This window comes from Squalius cephalus (genome assembly GCF_949319135.1).
Source record: "Squalius cephalus genome assembly, chromosome: 1".
Classification (NCBI taxonomy): Eukaryota; Metazoa; Chordata; class Actinopteri; order Cypriniformes; family Leuciscidae; genus Squalius; species Squalius cephalus.
The window spans coordinates 66,157,485-66,180,973 of NC_137122.1; the positions used below are offsets into that span (position 1 = coordinate 66,157,485).

At 41.6% G+C, this 23,489-nt stretch overlaps 1 protein-coding gene across 1 annotated transcript in view; it reads left to right on the forward strand.

Moving 5' to 3' along the window:
- LOC307159631 (uncharacterized protein) overlaps window positions 1-23,489 on the forward strand; it is a 732,752-nt gene that overhangs the window by 26,568 nt on the left and 682,695 nt on the right. Inside the window, exons 6-9 of the mRNA XM_079873101.1 lie at window positions 591-761; window positions 4,079-4,252; window positions 22,877-23,050; window positions 23,285-23,458. Coding sequence (XP_079729227.1) covers window positions 591-761; window positions 4,079-4,252; window positions 22,877-23,050; window positions 23,285-23,458 — 693 coding nt within the window. The remainder of the gene's footprint in view (window positions 1-590; window positions 762-4,078; window positions 4,253-22,876; window positions 23,051-23,284; window positions 23,459-23,489) is intronic.

The following is a 23,489-nucleotide window of genomic DNA, read 5'->3' on the forward strand; positions in this document are numbered from 1 at the left end:
TAATTTTTTTTTTTTTTTTTGTGTGTGTGTTTTTTTTCACACTGCTCCCCGGGGAATAGGCTTGTCGCCCACCGACGTCTAGGCCTACAATATGAAATACAGGTTATATTGTTATTGTCTCTGTTTTTAACTTGTTATTCTATTTTTTCTGGCCTTATAAAATGTTCTATTTTGTTTACCATAGTTGTAGTTTTCATCCTTACTGTTAATTGACATTAACCCCACTTACGGCAATTGAAAAAAAATGCAGCAATTGCAAATTGCAAATGCGACTGGTTTATTTTTACCGCAGTAGTTTTGCCGCGGCAGCTGGCGCGGCGGTAATAGGCATTCTGGTTGGTTACCATCTGTATAGCTATAAATCTTAACGCAAATATTTTTTTCAAACATGCTTAATTTTATCTAGGAAATTTGTCACTGAATAAAAAATGCTAATGTACTGGAAATAGTATTTTTTGTAGATGAATGCTGTTTGAATGCATTGTATGCTGTTTATGTAAAAAAAAAATAATGGAAAATGTATTTAATATTTGTTTATAGAAAATGTATTGTATGTGTGCCATCTAATTCTGTGTTGTGATTTATTGTAGGTTAAATGATTGTAACTTAACAGAAAAAAGCTGTTCAGCTCTGGCTGCAGTTCTTGGATCAGATACCAATCTGAAAGAGCTGAACATGAACAATAATAATCTGCAGGATTCAGGAGTGAAGCTGCTCTGCACTGGACTGAAGAATATAAAGTGTAAATTGGAGATACTGAGGTAAGTTGAGCCACAGGAGTCACATGACTAAAGTAAGGTGCAATGACTGACTCTGCGATGCCAGAGTTTAAAAGTTATAAATAAAAGTTGCATTTCTTTGTTTAATATAAGTAAGTTTGTCTTTGTTCTATTGTAGTTGTGTTTTTCATTCAAAATAATAATGAGCCACAAACTAAGCAATCCAAAGATCTTTTTATTTATTTGTTACAACGTGGGTATAGCATATCATCCTTCTTATCAATTTTTTTTAATAAAAGTCCAATGTTTAATATAATTGAATTTATCATTGTACTATTTTATTATTGATGTATTTTCATTAATACTAATGAACCACAAACTAAGCATTTGTTTTAAATTTAGGGGAAAACACTAAGACCTTCATTTATCAGTGTTACAATGGGGGTATACTATGCCAGTGTTTCCCAAACCTGTCCTGGAGTACCCCCAACACTGCATGTTTTCTTTGTCTCCCTATTCAAACACACCTGATTCAATTCATCAGCTCATTAACCCATGTGGTAATGAGCTGATTAATTGAATCAGGTGTGTTTGAATAGGGAGACAAAGAAAATGTGCAGTGTTGGGGGTACTCCAGGACAGGTTTGGGAAACACTGTACTATGCCATCTGTCCTATTTGTTTTGTTGATAAAAGTTTTATTGTTCAGTATAACAAACAATAAAAAAATGGTTGTCATTGTGCCATTTTACTGTTGTTGTGTTTTTTCAGTGAGTAATACTGAAGTGACATTAAGCATTCATTTTGTGCTGCATTCATTTGGTGCTGCACTGTAATGCAAATAATTGCAGGGGATTATAATATTTAATGGATAATGTATTTTCCATATATGTATATTCTACTTCTTATAAGTTAAGACTTAAATTGTGCTGTTTTTGTTTATAGTAATTTATAATTTAGTGATTTAATCGTTGTTTGCATACCTAGTGTTGAGTCAGAATTCAGATGATTCTGTTAGAGCTGGTAAATCTGCCACATAAATCACTTATCTTAAGATTGTATATAACAGGATTAATGTATTTTAGTGCTTTTGAGGGAGCTGTGTATCTTTGATTCTGCTTTCAGCTTTGCAGCTAGTCTCGACTAAACACTTACTGTAGTTTGAGTGTTTTACACCACTATTAAGGTATTTTGGTCCGTTTGTCTCACTCAGTGGCTTAAAAAGTGGGTATGCTCTATATGCGGCGCATAGGGGCGCAGCACCATGCGATGGTAAAATAAATAAATAATTACAATTCTTTTTTTGGTATTTTCTATATGTAGCTGCTGTTGTGCATTTCTAAATCATTTCTGCATTTCCTCAATGTTATATAACATTTTAGAGGACTAACAGGCTAGAGTAGGTGCCCTCATAAGATTCCATCATAGAAATTTGGCATTGAAGATATCGCAAGCGTAATATTGCGAGGGGCGCCGTGAGCACTGAGCGAGCAGGTACGAGTAGTGAATTGTCGTTGAAAAAGATGGATAAAGCAAAAAAACTGTCGGGGCTAAAGATAGAAAAAGAAAGAGGGAAAGTGAGATGGCATGTCAAGGCCATCTATACCAAAAGCAGCTAAATAAGTGGATGGTGAAAGGCAACCGGTAGGATTTAAAGTAGGGCTGAACGATATTCTGTTTTAACATCAACATTGCGATGTTCGCATGAGCGATAGTCACATCGCCGGAACATGCGATGTGAAGGGTAGTAGCACCCATGGTGTATTAAGAGAACGGTAGCACCAGGGTAGCACACAGTAAACACGAGTTTGTTGTATGTCTTGTTGCTGGGGTGACGTGCACGTTCCGCGTGCCTGCACAGTGATTGATTCGCTGTGCCGCTGCTCACCGCTCACAGCCAACATTCACATCTTAACAGATGTTTGTTTGTTCATTAGGCTACAATTCTTCAAAATAAGTTAAAAAAAATCTTATTCTCTCTCTCTCTCTCTCTCTCTCTCTCTCTCTCTCTCTCTCTCTCTCCCTCTCTCTCTCTCTATGTTTTCGGTGCTGATGCAGTGACGCGTTCATGTAAACGGCACCTAAAAGCTGTCACAAAGAACCAGCAAAAGTAATTATTATGAGTATGTAAAATATTGCAATGAGACATTTTAATTGTTTATTAATAAACAAGTGTTTTCTGTGTCGGCTGCAAAGATGAAGTTGACGATATTGACTCGCGATCTTTGCAGTAGTGAAGGCGCCGGAGAGAAATGCACATTTCATACGGATTACATAGTTTTATGTTGTTTTGAATGGTTCTGTTTAAAAGTAGAGATTTCTGTAGATGATAGATATATTTCTATTTTTTTTTTTTAGGTGTGTGAGGCGAGTAGGCTACCTTATACGCTGAGTTTCGGTTCATGGATGATAGCTTAAGCTCCAGTTCAGGCGCTGGCGCCTCCGTGTCGTGATTATCTATTGTCTGCTATATTTACTTTTTATTTATTAAATCTAGGAAATTGGATAATGAAACACTGATTAAAATTAAGATACAATTAATACAAAATGAAATTCGCTTTAAAGAAAGGCTTTTTGCTTTCTGTTTGAGGTCTCTGTGAAAGTTTTAAAGCAGTCTTATAACCTGGATTGATGGCTCGCAATATCGCAATATATATCGTTGGGGAAAAAAATATTGCAATGTAATTTTTTCCCAATATCGTGCAGCCCTAATTTAAAGTGTGATGTCTGTGCTTGGAGGCTTTCAAATGTTCATGTTAACAGACATTAGCGCTCTAAAGTTCTCTGAAGTGTGGCTGAAAAAGCCAAGTAAAACTTTAAATAACCATTGAATCAAATTAACATTTTATTCATATCTGTGAAATAAGCATGTAACCTGTTTCAACTCCACCACTCAAAGAATTGTTAAATTGTTCGCCAAATTTGTTGCTTCATACCCCTCTGACACTGGGTAGATGCGCCCCGGTCTCACTCATCCTTGCAAAGCTGCTTCAGCTCAGTGACATTTGTAGGCTTTCCAGCATGAGCTGTGTTTCAAGTCCTTCCACAGCATTTTAATGGAATTGAAGTCTGGACTTTATTGGGCTATTCCCAAACTTAAATTTTCTAATTTTCTGACCATTTTCAGATCATAGACTTTCAGAGTTGTACAGTTTTAGTTAATTGCAATCTTGAAAGGGATGTTGATGTCTAACATATTACAGTTCACTGAGCCTTTTGTTTGCCTCCATATTCAGTTGTCAGTTTTTGCAACTGACTTTCAATACATTTGTATGAAGAATAAAATTAAATTCAGTTTAAGGATTTATATTGTTCAGGTTTAACTGATTAATCAGCTGAATGTTTTCCTCTCTGTTCTAGACTCTCTAACTGCAGTGTGACAGAAGAAGGTTATGAAGCTCTGGCTTCAGCTCTGAGATCAAACCCTTCACACCTGATAGAGCTGGATCTCACTGGAAATGATCCTGGACAATCAGGAGTGAAGGAGCTCAGTGATTTACTGCAGGATCCAGACTGTCAACTGAAGACACTGAGGTGAGACGGGATCAAATAATTAACTAAATTAGCTATATGCAGGCTAAATATTCATAACTAATATGTTATTTTAGTTATATAATAAGCTGTACAATTTGTTGCATCAAAATGATCAAGATCAGATCAGATGCTGCAGGTTCTGTCATGATGATGATGATAACCGTCAACACAGTTTAGTTGTGATACGAGCTACAGGTCAAATAGACATTATGGGTCAGTATATGTGTGCTGACATTCAGGAGTATACCTTGATAATTAACAATAATAGTTTTCCATCAAGCCCAGATTCACTGCATCTCTCTGCACCAGGTCTGTGAGTCTCCAGATGTTCACAAACATGCAGTTTCACAAGCCAGTTTTCTCTGTGCTGACGTTTCTCACTTAATTTCACACTTTGTATTCATACTGAAAATCATGATCTAGTGAGCTTTTGCCCTTCTGCTCTGTGAGACCTTTCTGTTCTTATGCTTATGTTTGCTTTAGGACTGAGTGTTGCTCTAGTTTATTTTAAATATATATTTATTTGTGTATTTAAATGTTTAAAGAAAAAATTGACATCTAAATAACTAACTTAAGCTTGTCTTTAAAACAATAATTACGTTTTTTATTGAATCAATCATTTTTTGTAATGCAGTGGACATTTAGTTGATACCTGAATTGCCTCTTCTGCAGGTTTGTGAGTCCTGCTGCAGAGGAAGCCTGTCAGTATGTGAATAGAGTTGTGGATAAAAACCCGTTACTCCAGAGAGAGCTGCATCCGAAATCGCGTACTATGGGAGTAGGTACTACATTTAAATTAGAATGTACTTCGCGACCGTTAAAAAGTACGCTCTATATAGTATGAATACGGGTAGTATGAATGGAGTCCGGACGCACTGGTATTACGGTTGGTATTGTCACGTAACATGCGCGGTGACATCAGCGCGAAAAGTTAAAGAGCCCATTCCACTAACTGCACCAACTTAGAGCAATGTTTTTAGTTCTTTCCGCTTTCGTCTGCGTTTTTACGTCGTTCGTGCTCACAATTCAGAGAAGTCGTCGGTCAGCTGCTCGCAGATCACGCCTTTGTCGAGAGCTTTTGTGTAATTTCTCAAATAAGTTAAATATCATTTAGCCAATACATTTTACCTCAGAAAAAAAAAAACACACACACACATAAACCTGTGAACAATGACAGATGTTTATTTTTGGTAAGGAAAAAGTGATGTATTTGCTTGTGATATTACCATCAATGAATAAACATGAATGAATCAATAGTATGAGTGTGTGTGTATCTCTGTTGATTCATTCATGGATGGCAATATCACAAGCAGTGTGTGTGTGTGTGTGTGTGTGTGTGTGTGTGTGTATATATATATATATATACAGTGCAATGCATAAGTTAATACACCCATGCTAAAGTTGACTAAAAAGAGGAATAAAAAATCATATTTTGGAAATTGAACTTAATGCCTTAATTTAAAAAATTAGGAAAAATCCAACCTTTTAGGACACCAATTTTCTTTGTGAATGAATAATGTATCGTAAATAAATAAATGTTCTTCCTTAAAATACATGGTGCATAAGTGTGTACACCCCTATGTTAAATTCCCATAGAGGCAGGCAGATTTTTATTTTTAATTATTTTTTTATTATTAATTTTTAGGATACTATGCATCCTGATAAAGTTCCCTTGGCCTTTGGAATTAAAATAGCCCCACATCATCACATAGCATTCACCATACCTAGAGATTACCATACCTAAGGAAGAACATTTATTTATTTACGATACATTATTCATTCACAAAGAAAATTGGTGTCCTAAAAGGTTGGATTTTTCCTAATTTTTTAAATTAAGGCATTAAGTTCAATTTCCAAAATATGATTTTTTATTCCTTTTTAGTCAACTTTAGCATGGGTGTATTAACTTATGCATTGCACTGTGTATATATATATATATATATATATATATATATATATATATATATACACACATGTAGGGTAACACACTGAGGTCAGATACAATACACACATATACACACACACATTCATATACATGTGTATACATGAAGACTTCAGATGTAAAAGAAAAAAAAATTCTTCTAAAATGAGCATTTTTATCAAGCCTGTATATTTAGGTTCAGTAATTTCACTTTAATGACAATTAATAGGTCCTTTTCATTGCCATTAAAGTGAAATAACTGAACATAAACATACAAGCTTGATAAAAATGATCAAACTAGAAGAAAATTTCAGATGGCACTTAGAGGCTTTTACATCTTAAGTATTCATATATGTGTGTGTGTGTGTGTGTGTGTATATATATATATATATACACACACACACACACATAAGAAATGGATCATATAAATATACTACATACTTACATATATTTATAAATAAGTCAACACAGAAAACAAAAAAAACTATAAACACGTTTACAGATTGTGAGCCCTACAACCTACTGCGCCAATTCTTCATCTATATTTTAAAGATGGAGCTGACCTCCGCCCCGACCTCCGACTTTCACGGTAGTCCATCCAGTCACTGATTGCGACCATGGGTGGAAAAAAAGCACATCGAGGTGCTGGTGTTCTAGCTACATATCACATATTTGAGCTTAATTTTTTACAAATTATTTACTTTAAATTTGGGTAGGAAAAATTCAAGTGGAAATCCAAAAATTACTATCTTGTACACATGCTTTTAAAGAAACAGATTTTGAATTATTTTAAAGTGATGCCCTACAAATGAGATTGTTAGTAAGAAAGTCCCTTTAGATCTTTTAGAAACCTGTGAAGGTTACCTTACTGAAGCTGCTGACGTTCATTTTCTTCCCTAAAGACGACGTTTTAAAACTTTTGCTTTTGGTGGTGCTTTAAGCTCTATTATACTACTTTGTGCCAAAGTTTTGTGATTTTGTTTTAAGCTTTGTATTCTGTATCCATTTAAAAGTTAAATAATATACGAAAATAAAGCAAATACATTTTAAAGGTGTCTGGAGTGTGTGGGTATTTCTTTATAGTGTGGCACTCATATTTTTCAGATATACCTGCAATTTGCTAGTTTAAAAAACCATCTGGAATCTGCCACAAAATAAGTGCACACACAACACACTTTAAAAATATTAATTACTCAATTCCACATATTAAACACTTTACAACTGACAATCTAACTACTGTAAATCCCTAGGAATTAAGTGTTTTGTAATAAAACTTGCTAAAACAGCATGACAAAATGAACTTACTAACAAATAAATGGAAAGAGAGTGTGTAACATTTGTTTTCTTTATTATTATTATTATTTATTTAGCAATTATTTCTAAAAGCTGAAGGAATCTTTCCTCTCTCTGGCCTCCTGTTCTCGTCTCTCCTCATGCTCTCGTCGCTCTTTCTTTTCTTTCCTCTCTTTCATTAGCCACTCTCCACTCTATAAGAACACAGGTGTGTTCATCAGCCCCCTGCAAAATCAACACAGAATTTAACATTAGTGATGAACCATAGTCAATCTATATTATTATATTAATATTAATGTTACATGGACAAGTTGAGGTACACTTGATAACAGTAGCTTGCTACGTAGCCAACACATATTACATATCAACACTGGTAAAGGAGAAATAAAATCGCTGTAAAATAAAAAATAAAAGTTTTGTAACTATCATTTAACTGCGAAACAACGTCGTTGTTTAAATAAAACAGTGTTAACTAGCTGACAGGCATTAGCTCGTTCTGTTCGGTAATAATAATGATAAAATGGTCAATTTTGCAGCCAATTCACACAATTGTACCCTCGATTTACATTATTTAAACTTTTAACAAGTCAGTCGTTTACTTATATGATGTTAAACAAATACAATTTAACCACAAAGAAACAATAAGTGTTTTGTAAAGTATTTACACTTGAAAACAGCCGCATCTCCGTTTTCTGCCATTTTCGAATATAACGATGACAACTCCTCTCCCGTGGCATCATGGGATAGTAAAGTGTCCATCATATGCGCACTTCAGAATCTCGCCGGAAGTAGTAGGTCATCCGGGTACTTTTCGCCTACTGTTTTTCGAATTCTATGATTTTGGACATACCACTCTGCTCGCGTACTGTTTTTTGCATACTATATAGTAGGGAAGTATTTGATTTCGGGCGCACCTTAAATGAGCATAGGGCGCCCTCAGGCTGCTGGTATGGATTGAAAACACAGTACATCAGAGTATCCAGCGCACATAATGATTACATCGACGCATTTGGGTATAAATTCAATAAATATTATTCCTGTCTATAGAAATCTGATGTAAACCTATGAGAATCTATCAATATTTCTCCAAATCTGCACATTTTTGAGCTAAAAGCCCTGAGGGACGTTGTTTTGTCAAGAGTTGTCATGACGACAGCACAGGAGTTTTTTTTGAATGGGAGCGGCTGACGCTCATAATTCATATTAAAGGTATCGACTCATTTTTTCATTACATAACTCCTGACACAAATTAAGACATAACTGTCACTATAAGTTTCTCAGAATACAATAGTGGTCAAATACTGAAACTTGAGTTTTTTTCTTGAGATATCTTTTTAATGATGTATAGTTTGTCAAGGTAATAACATTAAATCTGATAGTAACTTTGAACTATAAAAAAAAAAAAAAAAAACGCTTCAGTGTGCCGGCGCACTGGCAAAGGTTAACAGGTTAATAACACAAAATTAAAAAGGTGATATCAAGCTTTAAATATTTGATTAAGACAGACAGTTTGATCATGGGTCAATAATTATAGCAGTTTCTGTAGAGGCAGAACAATGTTTTTTTTTCAGACATCAGGATCAGAACTGTTCATAACTGCTTTCAATTTAATCTTTGTATTTCACAAATATCTAATTTTTGTGGAACATATACTGTAACTTGTAAAAACCGAATAAGTGTTTAAACGCTCAACATATATGTCTCTGATTGGCCATTTGCGTTCAGATGCTCAACATGTATGTCTATGATTGGCCATTGCGTTCACACACTCAACATATGTGTCTCTGATTGGCTATTGCGTTCACACGCTCAACATATATGTCTGTGATTCATTTTAAAAGTCTGTGATCAGTATCTGGCTGTAATAAGATCCACTGAAGGTAAGTTAACTGAACGCTAGTGATGGGCGCTTTCGAAACACACTTCATGAAGCTGTGAAACCTTTACGAATCTTTTGTTTCGGATCAGTGGTTCGGAGTGTGTATCAAACTGCCAAAGTCACATGATTTCAGTGAACGAGGCTTCGTTACGTCATAACTGTTTCAAAACGTTTAAAAATGTCAATGGTTCACCACTGGGGGGCGATGATCTCTGTGAACCCATGAATCATGCAGATTCACTGAGAGTGAACAAGTGTCTGTGGGTTCTCTTACGAGAGTTCTCTCGTACTGCGTTTGATAAAACGCTGCGGGAAAAGTCTCTTTTCACGAAACACTGAAGCAAAAATTATCCTTTAATTTTTCATATATGTAAAACGCGTTGCGGCAGCAGCAGACAGCTGAAGCAAGACGGCTTGTCTGCTCATTGGCTGCTCTGCGGCAACTGCATAAGCCTATCGAGCGCAGGCTGATGCAACATCAGACCAATGAGGGCGCTTCGCGGCCTCCTCGCCACTTCCCGCCGAGACGGGCGTGGCTTACCTCTATAAAAGGAGCTCGAGAAGGCTGACTCACTTGATTTTAATCTCTTCAGCGAAGCGCACGCATCGCTGGATCACGGAAGCAGCGTCGTCCGAAGCAAGCACTTCAGCGGGACGAGCCCTCGAAGCCGCTGGCCTACGCCGCCTTCTACAGCCGTACCTGCTGCGCTTTCCGACGCCCATATCCTTTATTGTGCTCTGTTTTGTGTGTGTGTGTGAGTGTTCTCGTAGCACTCACCCCCTAAAAGAGCGGCGTCTTTCTAAAGATGCCTAAATCCTGCGGCTCGTGCAGAGCCCCACTCGCCGGGGGAGACGACCACGTCATCTGTGTTTCCTGCCTCGGTGAGGACCATGCAGCGCTCGCGCTCGCTGACGGCGGCTGCCCTCACTGCGAGCTTTTGCCTATGGTGGCTCTGAGGACCCGCCTGGCATCCTTCTCGAAGCCTGCATTCTCCGCCGCGATGCCGCGCCGTAAGAAGCGCCGCTCGCAGCGGGTCCCGGAACCCTCTCCACCCCGACCAAGCTCGCCGGTTGGCCCGCCAGCTTCACCGACCTCCCCCGAATCACTTCCTGATGCTCAGCGCCCGCAGCCCGCCGCCGCGTCATCAGAGGAAGTTGTTTCGGAGGCCGCGTCGGGGGAAAAGGATTCCTGTTCTCTCCTCGCTTCAGGCAGCGAGGATTGGGCGAGCTCTGAGGACCTCGCGCCTCCTGCCCGAAAGCCCTCAGTGAGAGCCAGCATCGAGACGGAGCTCATGCGAGTGCTCGCGTTGGCCGCGGCGAACCTCGGCCTCGAGTGGTCTGCACCGGAGCCCCCCTCTCGCACCCGGCTCGATGGTAGCTTCCTCCCAGGTGAGCGCAATTCTCCGGAATCTAAGCCCGCTCCTTTTCTTCCTGAGTTACATGAAGAAGTTGCGAAGGCCTGGAACGCGCCCTACTCTGCGCGTACACGCTCATCTGTGTCGCCTGCATTCTCCTCTTTGGACAAGGCGAATGAACGAGGCTACCTCTCTCTGCCGCCGGTGGAACAGGCTATAGCGACCCATCTGTGCCCGCCCTCTGCTGGACGGCGAACTAAACCGGTGTTGCCTTCAAAAGCCTGCCGCATGACGTCGACGCTGCTCGCGCGAATATTCTCCGCCGCTGGGCAAGCCGCGTCAGCGCTACACACCATGGCTACATTGCAGATTTTCCAGGGTGATCTCCTCCGTAAATGGGACGAGGCTGGACCTGATGCTGTCTGCATTGCGGATTTGAGGAGTGCTTCGGACCTCACGCTCCGAGCCACCAAAGCTGCCGCACAAGCCATGGGACGCTGTATGGCTTCCGCCACTGTCGCTGAGAGGCACTTATGGCTGACGCTCACGGAGATGGCCGATTCCGAGCGCATCGCGTTTCTCGACGCCCCGCTGTCTTCCGCTGGCCTCTTTGGTTCTTCTCTCTCCGAGTTCGTAGAGAGATTTACCGAAGCCCATAAAGCGTCTCAAGCCTTCAAGCACTTCCTCCCGAAGTGCTCTGGTTCCGCGGCGGGTCGAGACAAACGGACCCCGCGAACCACACAGCCTCAGCCGCCGCCTTCGGCCCCCTCTTCGCAGCAGCCTCAACAGCGCAGCTCGAGACCCCGCTCTCGATCGAGCGCCCGGCGCCCCGCGCGTGCGCCGCGACCGAGGATTGTAGTGAAGCCAGAGGTCCCGAAGAAGTCCTAGCCCGCCTAGGAAAGCGCAGGTGTGTGAGTCCCGTTGCGGCCGGCCTCCTACCCAAGCGCCTCGCTGTCTCAGCCCCAAGCTTCGCGGCTGTCCCAGCGTTCTCTGCAAAGCGCAAGCCTGTACAAGTGCCCGCTTGCCTGCACTCAAAAGCCGTTTTTACGGCTACCCAGATATGTCTCGAAAAGAGTGTGTTTTCTGGTGTCCCGGCCACGGCCGATGGTGCTATAAGTGTAGTGTCGATGCCCACTCCTCTGTGCCCATCCATACACATAAGCACAGCCCTGCACCCAGGGCTCGCGCAAATAAAATCGACTCAGGTCGATTGCGCCCCCCACATAGTAAAAGTGCCCACTGCTCAGTGCCCACGAACACTATGTCTATCAGATCACAGGCTCTCTGTAAAAACGAGACCTGTGAGCGCGCTGCTTACACAAGCAGCGCGCCCCAAGCAGTAAATGTGCCCGCTCACAGCCCACATCTACTCGCACACATGAGTCCCACGGGGCTCGCGCAGCCCTCCCTCACTCAGTCAAACACTGTTGTAAGGTCGAGGGCGAGCGCTCCGCCCGCTGTATTAAGCGCGCCCCCCGCCTCAAATGCCGCAGGCATAACGCCTATGTTTGTGAGCCCCGTAGCACCTCTGTCGCACGGCGAACAGAGCGCGCTCTGTATCCGGCCCTTAGCCAACCATGCAGATGCATGGGCAGCGCTTCCAGGGGTTTCGGACTGGGTCTTAGGCATTATAAAGAGAGGCTTCTCGCTACAGTTTTATCGACGCCCTCCGCGCTTCACAGCGCGTGTCGAAACTTCGGTACCGCTGAATGTAGCACACCTACTTCGCGCCGAAATATCAAAACTGATAAGCAAAGGGGCGATAGAGCTTGTTCCCCGAGTTCAAAGCGAACAGGGGATATACAGCAGATATTTTCTAGTCCCCAAAAAGGACGGCGGTATCAGACCCATTCTGGATCTAAGACGACTGAACAGAGTATTAGTGAAACGCCGTTTCAAAATGCTCACAACCAGCAAAATTCTCGCGCATGTTCGCCGAGAAGACTGGTTCATGTCGATAGATCTGAAGGACGCGTATTTTCAAATACAGATAGCGTCACATCACAGGCGATTCTTGAGATTCGCCTTCGAGGGTCAGACATACCAGTATACAGTCCTGCCTTTCGGCTTGTCCCTGGCACCTCGTACTTTTACGAAATGCATGGACGCAGCGCTCGCTCCTCTCAGACTCAGAGGCATGCGAGTGCTGAACTATTTGGACGACTGGTTGATCCTAGCCCAATCACGATCTCAGCTCATAGAGCACAGAGCCATTTTACTCGATCACCTCGAGAATCTTGGTATCACGGTCAATTGGGCGAAGAGTTCACTGAACCCCAGCCAAACGATTCCGTTTCTGGGTATAGTTCTGGACTCACAGTCTATGACAGCGCGGCTGTCGCCACAGCGCGTGCTGAACATTCAGCGCGCGGCGATGTCTTTCCGCCGCGGCGCTTTCACCCCGCTCAGAAAATTTCAAAGGATGCTGGGTCTCATGGCCTCAGCATCGTCAGTTCTCCGGCTGGGCTTGCTCCGCATGCGCCCGCTGCAGTTCTGGTTGAAAGCGCGGGTTCCGCGCAGAGCGTGGGTGTCCGGTCATTTACGCCTCAAGGTCGATCAGGACTGCGTCACAGCCCTGGTACCTTGGATGGCGAACGACTGGTACCAATCAGGTGTAAGCCTGGGGACTTCCTCGAGGGTGAAGATGGTGTCTACGGACGCATCCACCTCGGGATGGGGAGCGCTGCTCGACGGCAGACCGTCCTTCGGCCTATGGTCGGAACGGGAAAAGCTCCAACACATAAACTGCCTAGAAATGCTGGCAGTGCACAACGCGCTGACGCGTTTTTGTCCCCACATCAAGGACCAACACGTCTTAGTCCGTTCGGACAACATGGCAGTGGTGTCCTACATAAATCGCCAGGGCGGTCTGAATTCCAAACCCCTGTACAGGCTGGCGAAACGCCTCCTGCTATGGGCTCAGCACAACCTACGCTCGCTGAGAGCAGTACATGTGCCCGGGCTGCTAAATGTGGGCCCGGACAGACTGTCCAGGAACAACGTTCCTACGGGCGAATGGTCTCTACACCCACAAACAGTCCGGCTGTTGTGGGAGAGATTCGGCAAAGCGGAGGTGGACCTATTCGCGTCCCACGAAAACGCTCACTGCCCCGCATTCTTTTCGAAGACCGACAGCGCGCTGTCCCAAAGGTGGCCGCGCTGCCCGCTATACGCTTTTCCCCCCGTCTCCCTCCTGCCTCAGGTGTTGGAACGGGTCAGGAAAACGAAATGCCCAGTGCTGCTTGTAGCACCGTTCTGGAAGAACCAGGCATGGTTCCCAGTTCTGATGCAGATAGCAGACATTGCTCCATGGCCAGTGCCGTTGAGGAGAGATCTCCTCTCGCAGGCCAGGGGCTCGATTTGGCACCCACACCCGGAGCTATGGTCCCTTCATGTGTGGGCGCTCAACGGATACCCGTTGGTCTCGCAGAGGGAGTCATGAATACCATCACGGAGGCTAGAGCGCCGTCGACCAGGCGACTCTACGCTTCAAAGTGGTCGGTTTTCTCCGGCTGGTGTACAGCTCGGAGCCTTTCACCCCTCGAATGTGAGGTAACGGAGGTTCTCTCCTTCCTACAAGAGCTGTTGGATAAGGGCAGATCCCCTTCCACGCTCAAAGTGTATGTGGCGGCTATTTCAGCGTTCTCAGGTTCAACGCTGGGTCAGTCACTAGGAAGGAATGATTTAGTCATCCGCTTCCTCAGGGGAGCTAGGAGACTGAATCCACCCAGGCCTCCGTCAGTCCCTATGTGGGACCTCTCTACGGTCCTGGCGGCCATGAAGGGTGCCCCTTTCGAGCCTATCCAGTCAATCAGCCTCAAACATTTGTCTTTCAAAACAGTGTTTTTGATGGCTCTCGCTTCAGTGAAGCGCATAGGCGATCTGCACGCGCTCTCCGTGAGCCCGACGTGCTTGGAGTTTGGTCCTAATGACTCTAAAGTCATACTCAAACCTAAGCACGGCTATGTGCCGAAATCCCTCAACACGCCTTTTCGGGCTCAGGTCATTTCCCTGGCTGCCCTGCCGGCGTCGAGTGAGGAGGGGGACTCGAGTTTTCTTTGCCCTGTTAGGGCTTTAAGAACTTATATGTCCCGCTCTGCTGCCTTTAGACAGACAGAGCAGCTCTTTGTCTCGTTCAGCGGACGTTCCAAAGGAACGGCTGTTTCGAAACAAAGCCTATCCAGATGGATAGTTGACGCAATAGCGCTGGCTTATACTGCCAAGGGCATTCAATGCCCGTTGGGAGTCAGAGCGCACTCTACGAGAGGCGTTGCCTCCTCGTGGGCTTGGTCCAGCGGGATTTCCTTACAGGATATATGTACGGCGGCAGGCTGGGCCTCTCCGTCTACATTTATCAGGTTTTATAACCTAGACGTTCCCGCCTTACAGGCTAAGCTTTTGTCGGTGTAATGTAATGTGATGTCATATTCGCGTCTGTGGACATGTCTATATAAGGACGGAGGAATCCCCTCCTGTCTTTAGACTCTCCCTGTGAGGTCATGTTAGGCCTGCAGACGCTACAGTATAGGGAATTAAGGCTTTCCCCCCCTTATTCCCCGACTCTGTGTGAGTCTATCTGGTGATTATGCACTGTATGCCTGAAATAGCTTCCGGTGATCAGTGTTTTTATCTCAGCACGCACGGCGTTTTGCAAGGGGTTCCCGCAGCGTTTTATCAAACGCAGTACGAGAGAACTCTCGTAAGAGAACGTACTCGGTTACTAACGTAACCTCGGTTCTCTCTAGAAGAGGGAACGAGTACTGCGTTCCCTTGCCGTGCGTTTGGTTCACTCTGGTTCGCTTCGGCGATCAAAATCAAGTGAGTCAGCCTTCTCGAGCTCCTTTTATAGAGGTAAGCCACGCCCGTCTCGGCGGGAAGTGGCGAGGAGGGCGCGAAGCGCCCTCATTGGTCTGATGTTGCATCAGCCTGCGCTCGATAGGCTTATGCAGTTGCCGCAGAGCAGCCAATGAGCAGACAAGCCGTCTTGCTTCAGCTGTCTGCTGCTGCCGCAACGCGTTTTACATATATGAAAAATTAAAGGATAATTTTTGCTTCAGTGTTTCGTGAAAAGAGACTTTTCCCGCAGCGTTTTATCAAACGCAGTACTCGTTCCCTCTTCTAGAGAGAACCGAGGTTACGTTAGTAACCGAGTACGTTTTACCTGATCACTGATCAGTTTTATACATTTGTAGACATTTTAATTAGACATTAGTATAATTAAAAGGAATAATAGTAGTTAATAGTCTCTTATTGACCTGTTTAGCTGAGCCATCCATAAAATACACCGACACTGCCTCACAGTGCAGCACTAAAGCAGATGAACTGCCTTTTACAAAACTTGTTTGATTGTCTTCTGCTTAAGGAAATACTTTTATTCCTTAATCTGATCATACAGTGACCGGGAGGGGACATGTTTGGTTCACTTATTTTTGTCGTGGCCACAACATATAAACTCGTGGGAACGTCATATTAAGTCGTGGCCACGAGATCATTTTGTTGAGGTAACGACATCATTATGTCGTGGCCACGCGATGCAAAGTCGTAGCCTCGAGATCATATGTTGAGGGAACGATATATTTTTCTCGTGGCCACGACTTCATATTTTGAGAGAATTGTTGTGACCACGAGTTATATTGAGGGAGCCACCGCGGCCAATACTGTAACCGTATAGCATTGACTGGGCTACAGCAGAGATGGAGATGACAGAAGAAATAACATTTTACTTTAAATTAGGAATGTCATAAAAAGATATAGTGCGGTCTTTGGCATTCTTAAATTGGATGGGCTTTTTTGTCGCAGTTTTGCACTGGCATGAAGTTGGTTTGACGTTGGACGTTCAATATTCGCATATTTAGGGACCGTCTCAAAATTACATGCGAAGTTGGCATAAACGTTTCTAACTTCAATAGCATTTGAAGACAATGATTTACAGTCATAAAACCAACTGTACATTGTTCACCCAGGTCTCATGTATGATGCACACCTTTTAGATTTTTGATATTTATGACAATAAACTGCTAAATCATATGCAAATATTGCTATGTATTTCACTACTGTCACATACCTGACACCTAGATGAACAATGTACAGTTGGTTTTATCACTGTAAGTCATTGTCTTCAAATGCTATTGAGCTTTAAATATGGTCATATTCTGTATATGATCACATACAGTAGTGCAATACATAGCAATATTTGCATATGATTTAACAGTTTATTGTCATAAATATCAAAAATCTAAAAGGTGTGCATCATACATGAGACCTAGATGAACAATGTACAGTTGGTTTTATGACTGTAAGTCACTGTCTTCAAATGCTATTGAGCTTTAAATATTGTCATATTTTGTATATGATCTCACACAGTAGTGAAATACATAGCATTATTTGCATATGATTTAGCAGTTTACTGTCATAAATATCAAAAATATTAAAGGTGTGCATCATACATGAGACCTATATGAACAATGTACAGTTGGTTTTATAACTGTAAGTCGTTGTCTTCAAATGATATTGAGCTTTAAATATTGTCATATTTTGTGCATGATGCGGAATTCGAATGCGCATGCGTCGCGTCTGAACGCGTTGTTGTCTTTGGAGCTCTATCGATTTGATTTATAATTCTTGATTTTTCCCTTTAAACTCACTTACAACGAACATTTTCTACTTTTCCTCACTGAGAAGCACTACTGCTCAACAAACATGGTGAATATATCAGATGTAAGTAGTCTAACTCTTGGTGCAGGTGAAGATACATTTGAGCTGCACGCGTTGCAGTCTGAGCTGGAAGCTGTTGAGAAACAGATCCACGACCTTTTAGTGAGACAGGCCGAGCTGATAGACCGGCGGTTAGCTCTTGAAACATCACGCGCCGATGCACACAAATCAGTGATTAACGTTACTAACCCGCTGACTCCGACCTCGTCTACTCCGTGCGTTACTCAGCATCGGTCCCGAGTGTCGAGGTCGCGATCAGCCATGGTCTCGTTCACTCCGGCTCCAACACGCCACCACGAAGCCTGGATGGTTCCGCAGCGGAAGACGCGAGTCAGGTCTAGACCAAGACTCTCTCCGACCCTCCCGGTTTTCGAGTTATCCACACAAAACCGCTTCTCCCCTCTTCGCGAAACCGAATGCGATGCTGTGATCATCGGCGATTCCATCGTTCGGCACGTACATACTACGTTAGGTAAAAGTAAGGTGCATAGTCACTGCTTTCCTGGTGCTCGTGTTTCTGAAATTGCTGCTCGCGTTCCCAAGATTCTGAACGATGACGAGCGCGTCGGAACTGTGGTCTTGCACGCGGGAGTGAACGACATCAGGCTGCGCCAGACAGAGGTTCTGAAGAAAGACTTCAGGAATCTGATCGATACGGTACGCAGCACATCGCCTGAAACAACGATCATAGTGTCAGGACCACTTCCCACGTACCGACTAGGACATGAAAAGTTTAGTAGACTATTCGCGCTAAATGAATGGTTAATGTCATGGTGCAATGAGCAGAAACTGCTCTTTGTAAATAATTGGAATCTGTTTTGGGAGCGTCCTAGGCTTTTCCGTACCGATGGCTTACACCCAAGCAGATTCGGAGTGGATCTTCTGTCGGATAACATCTCCAAAATGTTAAATACCGTTAAATGACTAGTAACCAAAAGTCCAAATCATAGTCTCTCCTGCACCAATTTAAATGATATAAATACTAGTGTAGAACATTACATAGTAACTGTGTCTATTCCTCGTTTAGTGAGATCAAATAATAATTCTACTGCAGGATCTAGGAAAAATCTAATTGTTATTAAAACAAAAAATGTTGCTATTAGTAAACAAAAACAATTTTTAAAGCTAGGTCTTCTAAACATTAGATCACTCACACCTAAGGCAGTTATTGTAAATGAAATAGTCACAGATAATAGCTTCGATGTACTTTGCCTTACTGAAACTTGGCTTAAACCAAATGATTATTTCGGTCTAAATGAGTCTACTCCATCTGGATACTCCTATAAGCATGAACCCCGTCTGATTGGTCGTGGCGGCGGTGTTGCAACAATCTATAGAGATATTCTCAATGTTACTCAGAAAACGGGCTATAAGTTTATTTCGTTTGAAGTACTTGTACTAAATGTTACGCTCTTAGATGTTAGAAAAAAGTCCATATTATCTCTAGCCTTGGCTACCGTATATAGACCGCCTGGGCCTTACGCTGATTTCCTAAAAGAGTTTGCAGATTTTCTCTCAGATCTATTGGTCAATGTAGATAAAGCATTAATTGTTGGAGATTTTAACATACACGTAGATAATTCAAATGATGCGTTAGGGGCTGCGTTTATAGATTTATTAAATTCCTTTGGGGTCAAGTAAAACGTCACCGGACCAACTCATCATCTTAATCATACACTCGATTTAATTATATCATATGGAACCGATCCAACCGATATAGATATCATTCCACAAAGTGATGATGTCACTGACCATTACTTGGTAACTTGCATATTACGTACTGCTGTAATATGTCATACGGCGCCACGTTATCGACCAGGCAGAACAATCCTTCCATCCACCATAGATCATTTCTCAAATTGCTTATCTAATCTGTCTCAGCTGCTGCCTGAACCCAAACAAACAGATGAACTAGAAGAACTAACTAGCACCTTGAGCACCATTCTCTCTAGAACATTGGATGTTGTTGCACCCATTAAATTAAAAAAGGTCAGAGAGAAAATTAAAGCACCATGGTACAATAATACTACGCATGTTCTAAAGAGAGAAACCCGTAATTTAGAGCGTAAATGGAAACAAACTAATTTAGAGGTCTTTAGAATCGCATGGAAAGACAGTATGTCACGTTATAAAAAGGCCCTAAAAGCGGCCAGGGCTGAGCACCTCCGCAAACTAATAGAAAATAACCAAAACAATCCTAGGTTTTTATTTAACACCGTGGCTAGACTAACAAATAAACAGACGTCACCCGAACAAAATATCCCGTAACAGTTTAGTAGTAATGATTTCATTAACTTCTTCACTGAGAAAATAGAAAACATCAGAACCACAATTGTAAACGTTCAATCCTCAATCGCGCCTTATAATTCAGCCTCAATTATCCCCCCGCAAGAACAATTACAGTGCTTTACAACTATAGAACAAAAAGAGTTAAATAAACTTATCACTTCATCTAAAACAACAACATGTTTATTAGATCCTATACCAACTAAACTACTGAAGGAAGTGTTACCTGTAGTGGAAGAGCCTCTCCTCAATATTATTAACTCGTCTTTATCTTTAGGTTATGTTCCAAGAACATTTAAACTGGCAGTTATAAAACCTCTCATTAAGAAACCACAATTAGATCATAATAATCTAGCAAATTATAGACCCATTTCAAATCTACCTTTTATGTCTAAAATACTAGAAAAAGTTGTGTCCACTCAACTGGGCTCTTTCTTGCAAGAAAATGATATCTATGAAAAGTTTCAGTCAGGATTCAGGCCGCATCATAGCACTGAAACTGCGCTCGTTAAAATCACAAATGATTTACTCTTAGCTTCTGACCAAGGCTGTATCTCAATACTAGTTTTACTTGATCTAAGTGCTGCGTTCGATACTATAGATCATACAATACTCTTAGATCGACTACAAAATTATACTGGTGTTCAAGGACAAGCATTAAGCTGGTTTAGATCATACTTATCTGACCGCTACCATTTTGTCTATTTAAATGGAGAAAAATCGACCATAACTCCAGTAAACTATGGAGTGCCGCAGGGATCTGTGTTAGGCCCTCTATTATTCTCAATATATATGATGCCACTTGGAAATATTATAAGGAAACATGGAATTAGTTTCCATTGTTATGCTGATGACACTCAAATATATATTTCATCACGGCCGGATGAAAACGCTAAATTATCCAAATTGACAGTGTGTTAAAGATATAAAAGATTGGATGACGCGTAATTTTCTTTTATTAAATCCAGACAAGACAGAGGTAATACTTATCGGTTCAAAAACCGCCCACAGAACCTCTCACAATACAACTTTGACATCGTAGGATGTCCTGTTACTTTATCCTCTACAGTAAAAGACCTGGGTGTTATACTCGATTGTAACCTGTCTTTTGAAAATCATATTTCGTATGTTACAAAAACAGCCTTTTTCCACCTTAGAAACATTGCTAAGCTACGTAATATCCTATCAGTTTCTGATGCAGAAAAGTTAGTTCATGCATTCATGACCTCGAGACTAGATTATTGTAATGCTTTATTAGCCGGTTGTCCTGCATCCTCAATAAACAAGCTACAGTTAGTCCAAAATGCAGCTGCTAGAGTTCTTACTAGATCAAGAAAATATGATCATATAACACCGATTTTATCATCACTGCATTGGCTACCTATAAAGTTCCGTATTAATTATAAGGTATTGCTACTGACTTATAAAGCCCTAAACGGCTTAGCTCCAGTCTATTTAACGGATCTTCTATCACCCTATAATCCATCACGCTCTTTAAGATCAATAAATTCGAGGCTTTTGGTCATACCTAGGATATCCAGATCAACCAAAGGAGGGAGAGCATTTTCACATTTAGCTCCGAAACTCTGGAATAGTCTTCCTGATACTGTTCGTTGCTCGGACTCGCTCTCCCAGTTTAAAACTAGATTAAAGACGTATCCTTTCGGCCAGGCATTCATATAATATTGTTAATCTCACAGTTCAAACTACAATCCAGCCTCTAGTTCATAAATGCCAGAGGAGAACTGGCCCCCGACTGAGCCTGGGTTCTCCCAAGGTTTTTTTTTTTTTCTCCATTAGGTCACCTGATGGAGTTTTAGGACACCATTAGGTCACTTGATGGAGTTTTTCGGTTCCTTGCCACTGTTGCCTTTGGTTTGCTCAGTTGGGCATATTTTGGGGATATTTAATTTTATTCTATCAATCAATAAATTCCACTAGAAACAAACCTTGTTGTATTATTTTATTTTAATTTAATACTGTGAAGCTGCTTTGATACAATCTGTATTGTGAAAAGCGCTATACAAATATACTTGATTTGATTTGATTTGATCCCATACAGTAGTGAAATAGGCCTACATAGCATTATTTGCATATGATTTAGCAGTTTATTGTCATAAATATCAAAAATCTAAAAGGTGTGCATCATACTTGAGACCTGGGTGAACAATGTACATTTGGTTTTATGACTGCAAGTCATTGTCTTCAAATGCTATTGAAGTTAGAAACGTTTATGCATATGTCGCATGTAATTTTGAGACGGTCCCTAAATATGCGTGCAACAAAAAAGTCTAAGAATGCACTTCATGTGTCTTTCACTTATAACGTACCCATGTCTTAATGCCAAAGACCGCACTATATCTTTATATGACATTCCTAATTTAAAGTAAAATGTTATTTCTTCTGTCATCTCTATCATGCTGTAGCCCAGTCTATGCTATGGTACGGTTACAGTATTGGCCGCTGTGGCTCCCTCAACCACGAGAAAAATATATCGTTACCTCAACAAAATGATCTCGTGGCCACGACTTAATATAACGTTCCCATGAGATATTATGACGTTCCCACAACTTAATATCACGTTCCCACGAGTTTATATGTTGTGGCCACGACAAAAATAAGTGAACCGAACATGTCCCCTCCCGGTCACCGTATGATCATGTTAGTTTATACAGTTATTCTTTGTTCATGTTAGTTCACAGGGGATTTACTAATGTTAACAGAAAACTTTTGTATTTAAAAATGTATTAGTAAATGTTTAAACTTAAGGTTATTAAATGCTGTATAGTATTGTCCATCATTGGTTCATGTTAACTAATGTAGTTAATGTTAACAAATGAAACCTTACTGTAAAGTTTTAGCAAGTAGAAAATGTGTCTGAAAACAACCGACATAAACACATTTGACCCAGTGAGCAAACCAAGGGTGAAATTGACATGAAAGAACCTTAAAGATTAAATGAAATGAATGTGTAAACTAACATAAATAGATCAACGCTTTCAACCTTTTTATTGTTACAATGTTGGTAGTATATTTAAATGAACAATGTGTAGTCTTTCTCCATGTTACCTTTACCTTGATATCCCTGTTTATTTGTCAGCAAAAGTCTGCTGGATGAAGATGAACACGTTAGTTGATCATCATAGATCTGAGTCATTTTCTCTTTCTGTCTTCAGTCTGAATAGATGCAGTATTACAGAGGAACAGAGTCTCATCCTGACTTCAGCTCTGAAGTCAAACCCATCACACCTGAGAGAGCTGGAGCTGAGCGGGAATAAACTAGGAGACTCTGGAGTGAAGCACTTATGTGCCGTACTGAAGGATTCACACTGTAAACTGGAGAGATTGAGGTCAGTCACATTCACATACAAGAATCAAAATGCTTAAAATCACTTCAACAGTTTAAACTAAAACACTTTAACACTGTATTTGTGCAAACTTAGTATTTTGTGATCTGGTGAAATAAAGATGAAGATCTCTCTTCCTCTCTCTGTTTTATTTGCTTATGAAGATGATGTGACTTTACAGAATAAAGAGTTTTCTTTTCTTCTGTCTTATTTTCTTCTCTCTATCTGCTAATGTAGGTTAAGCTGCTGTTATATGACAGATGAAGGTTGTTCTGATGTGACTTCAGCTCTGAAATCAAACCCGTCACACCTGAGAGAGCTGGAGCTGAGCTGGAATAAACTAGGAGACGCTGGAGTGAAAAACCTCAGTGATCTACTGATGAACCCACAATTCAAGCTGGAGAAACTACAGTTAGTATCATTATACTGTACAGCAATTACA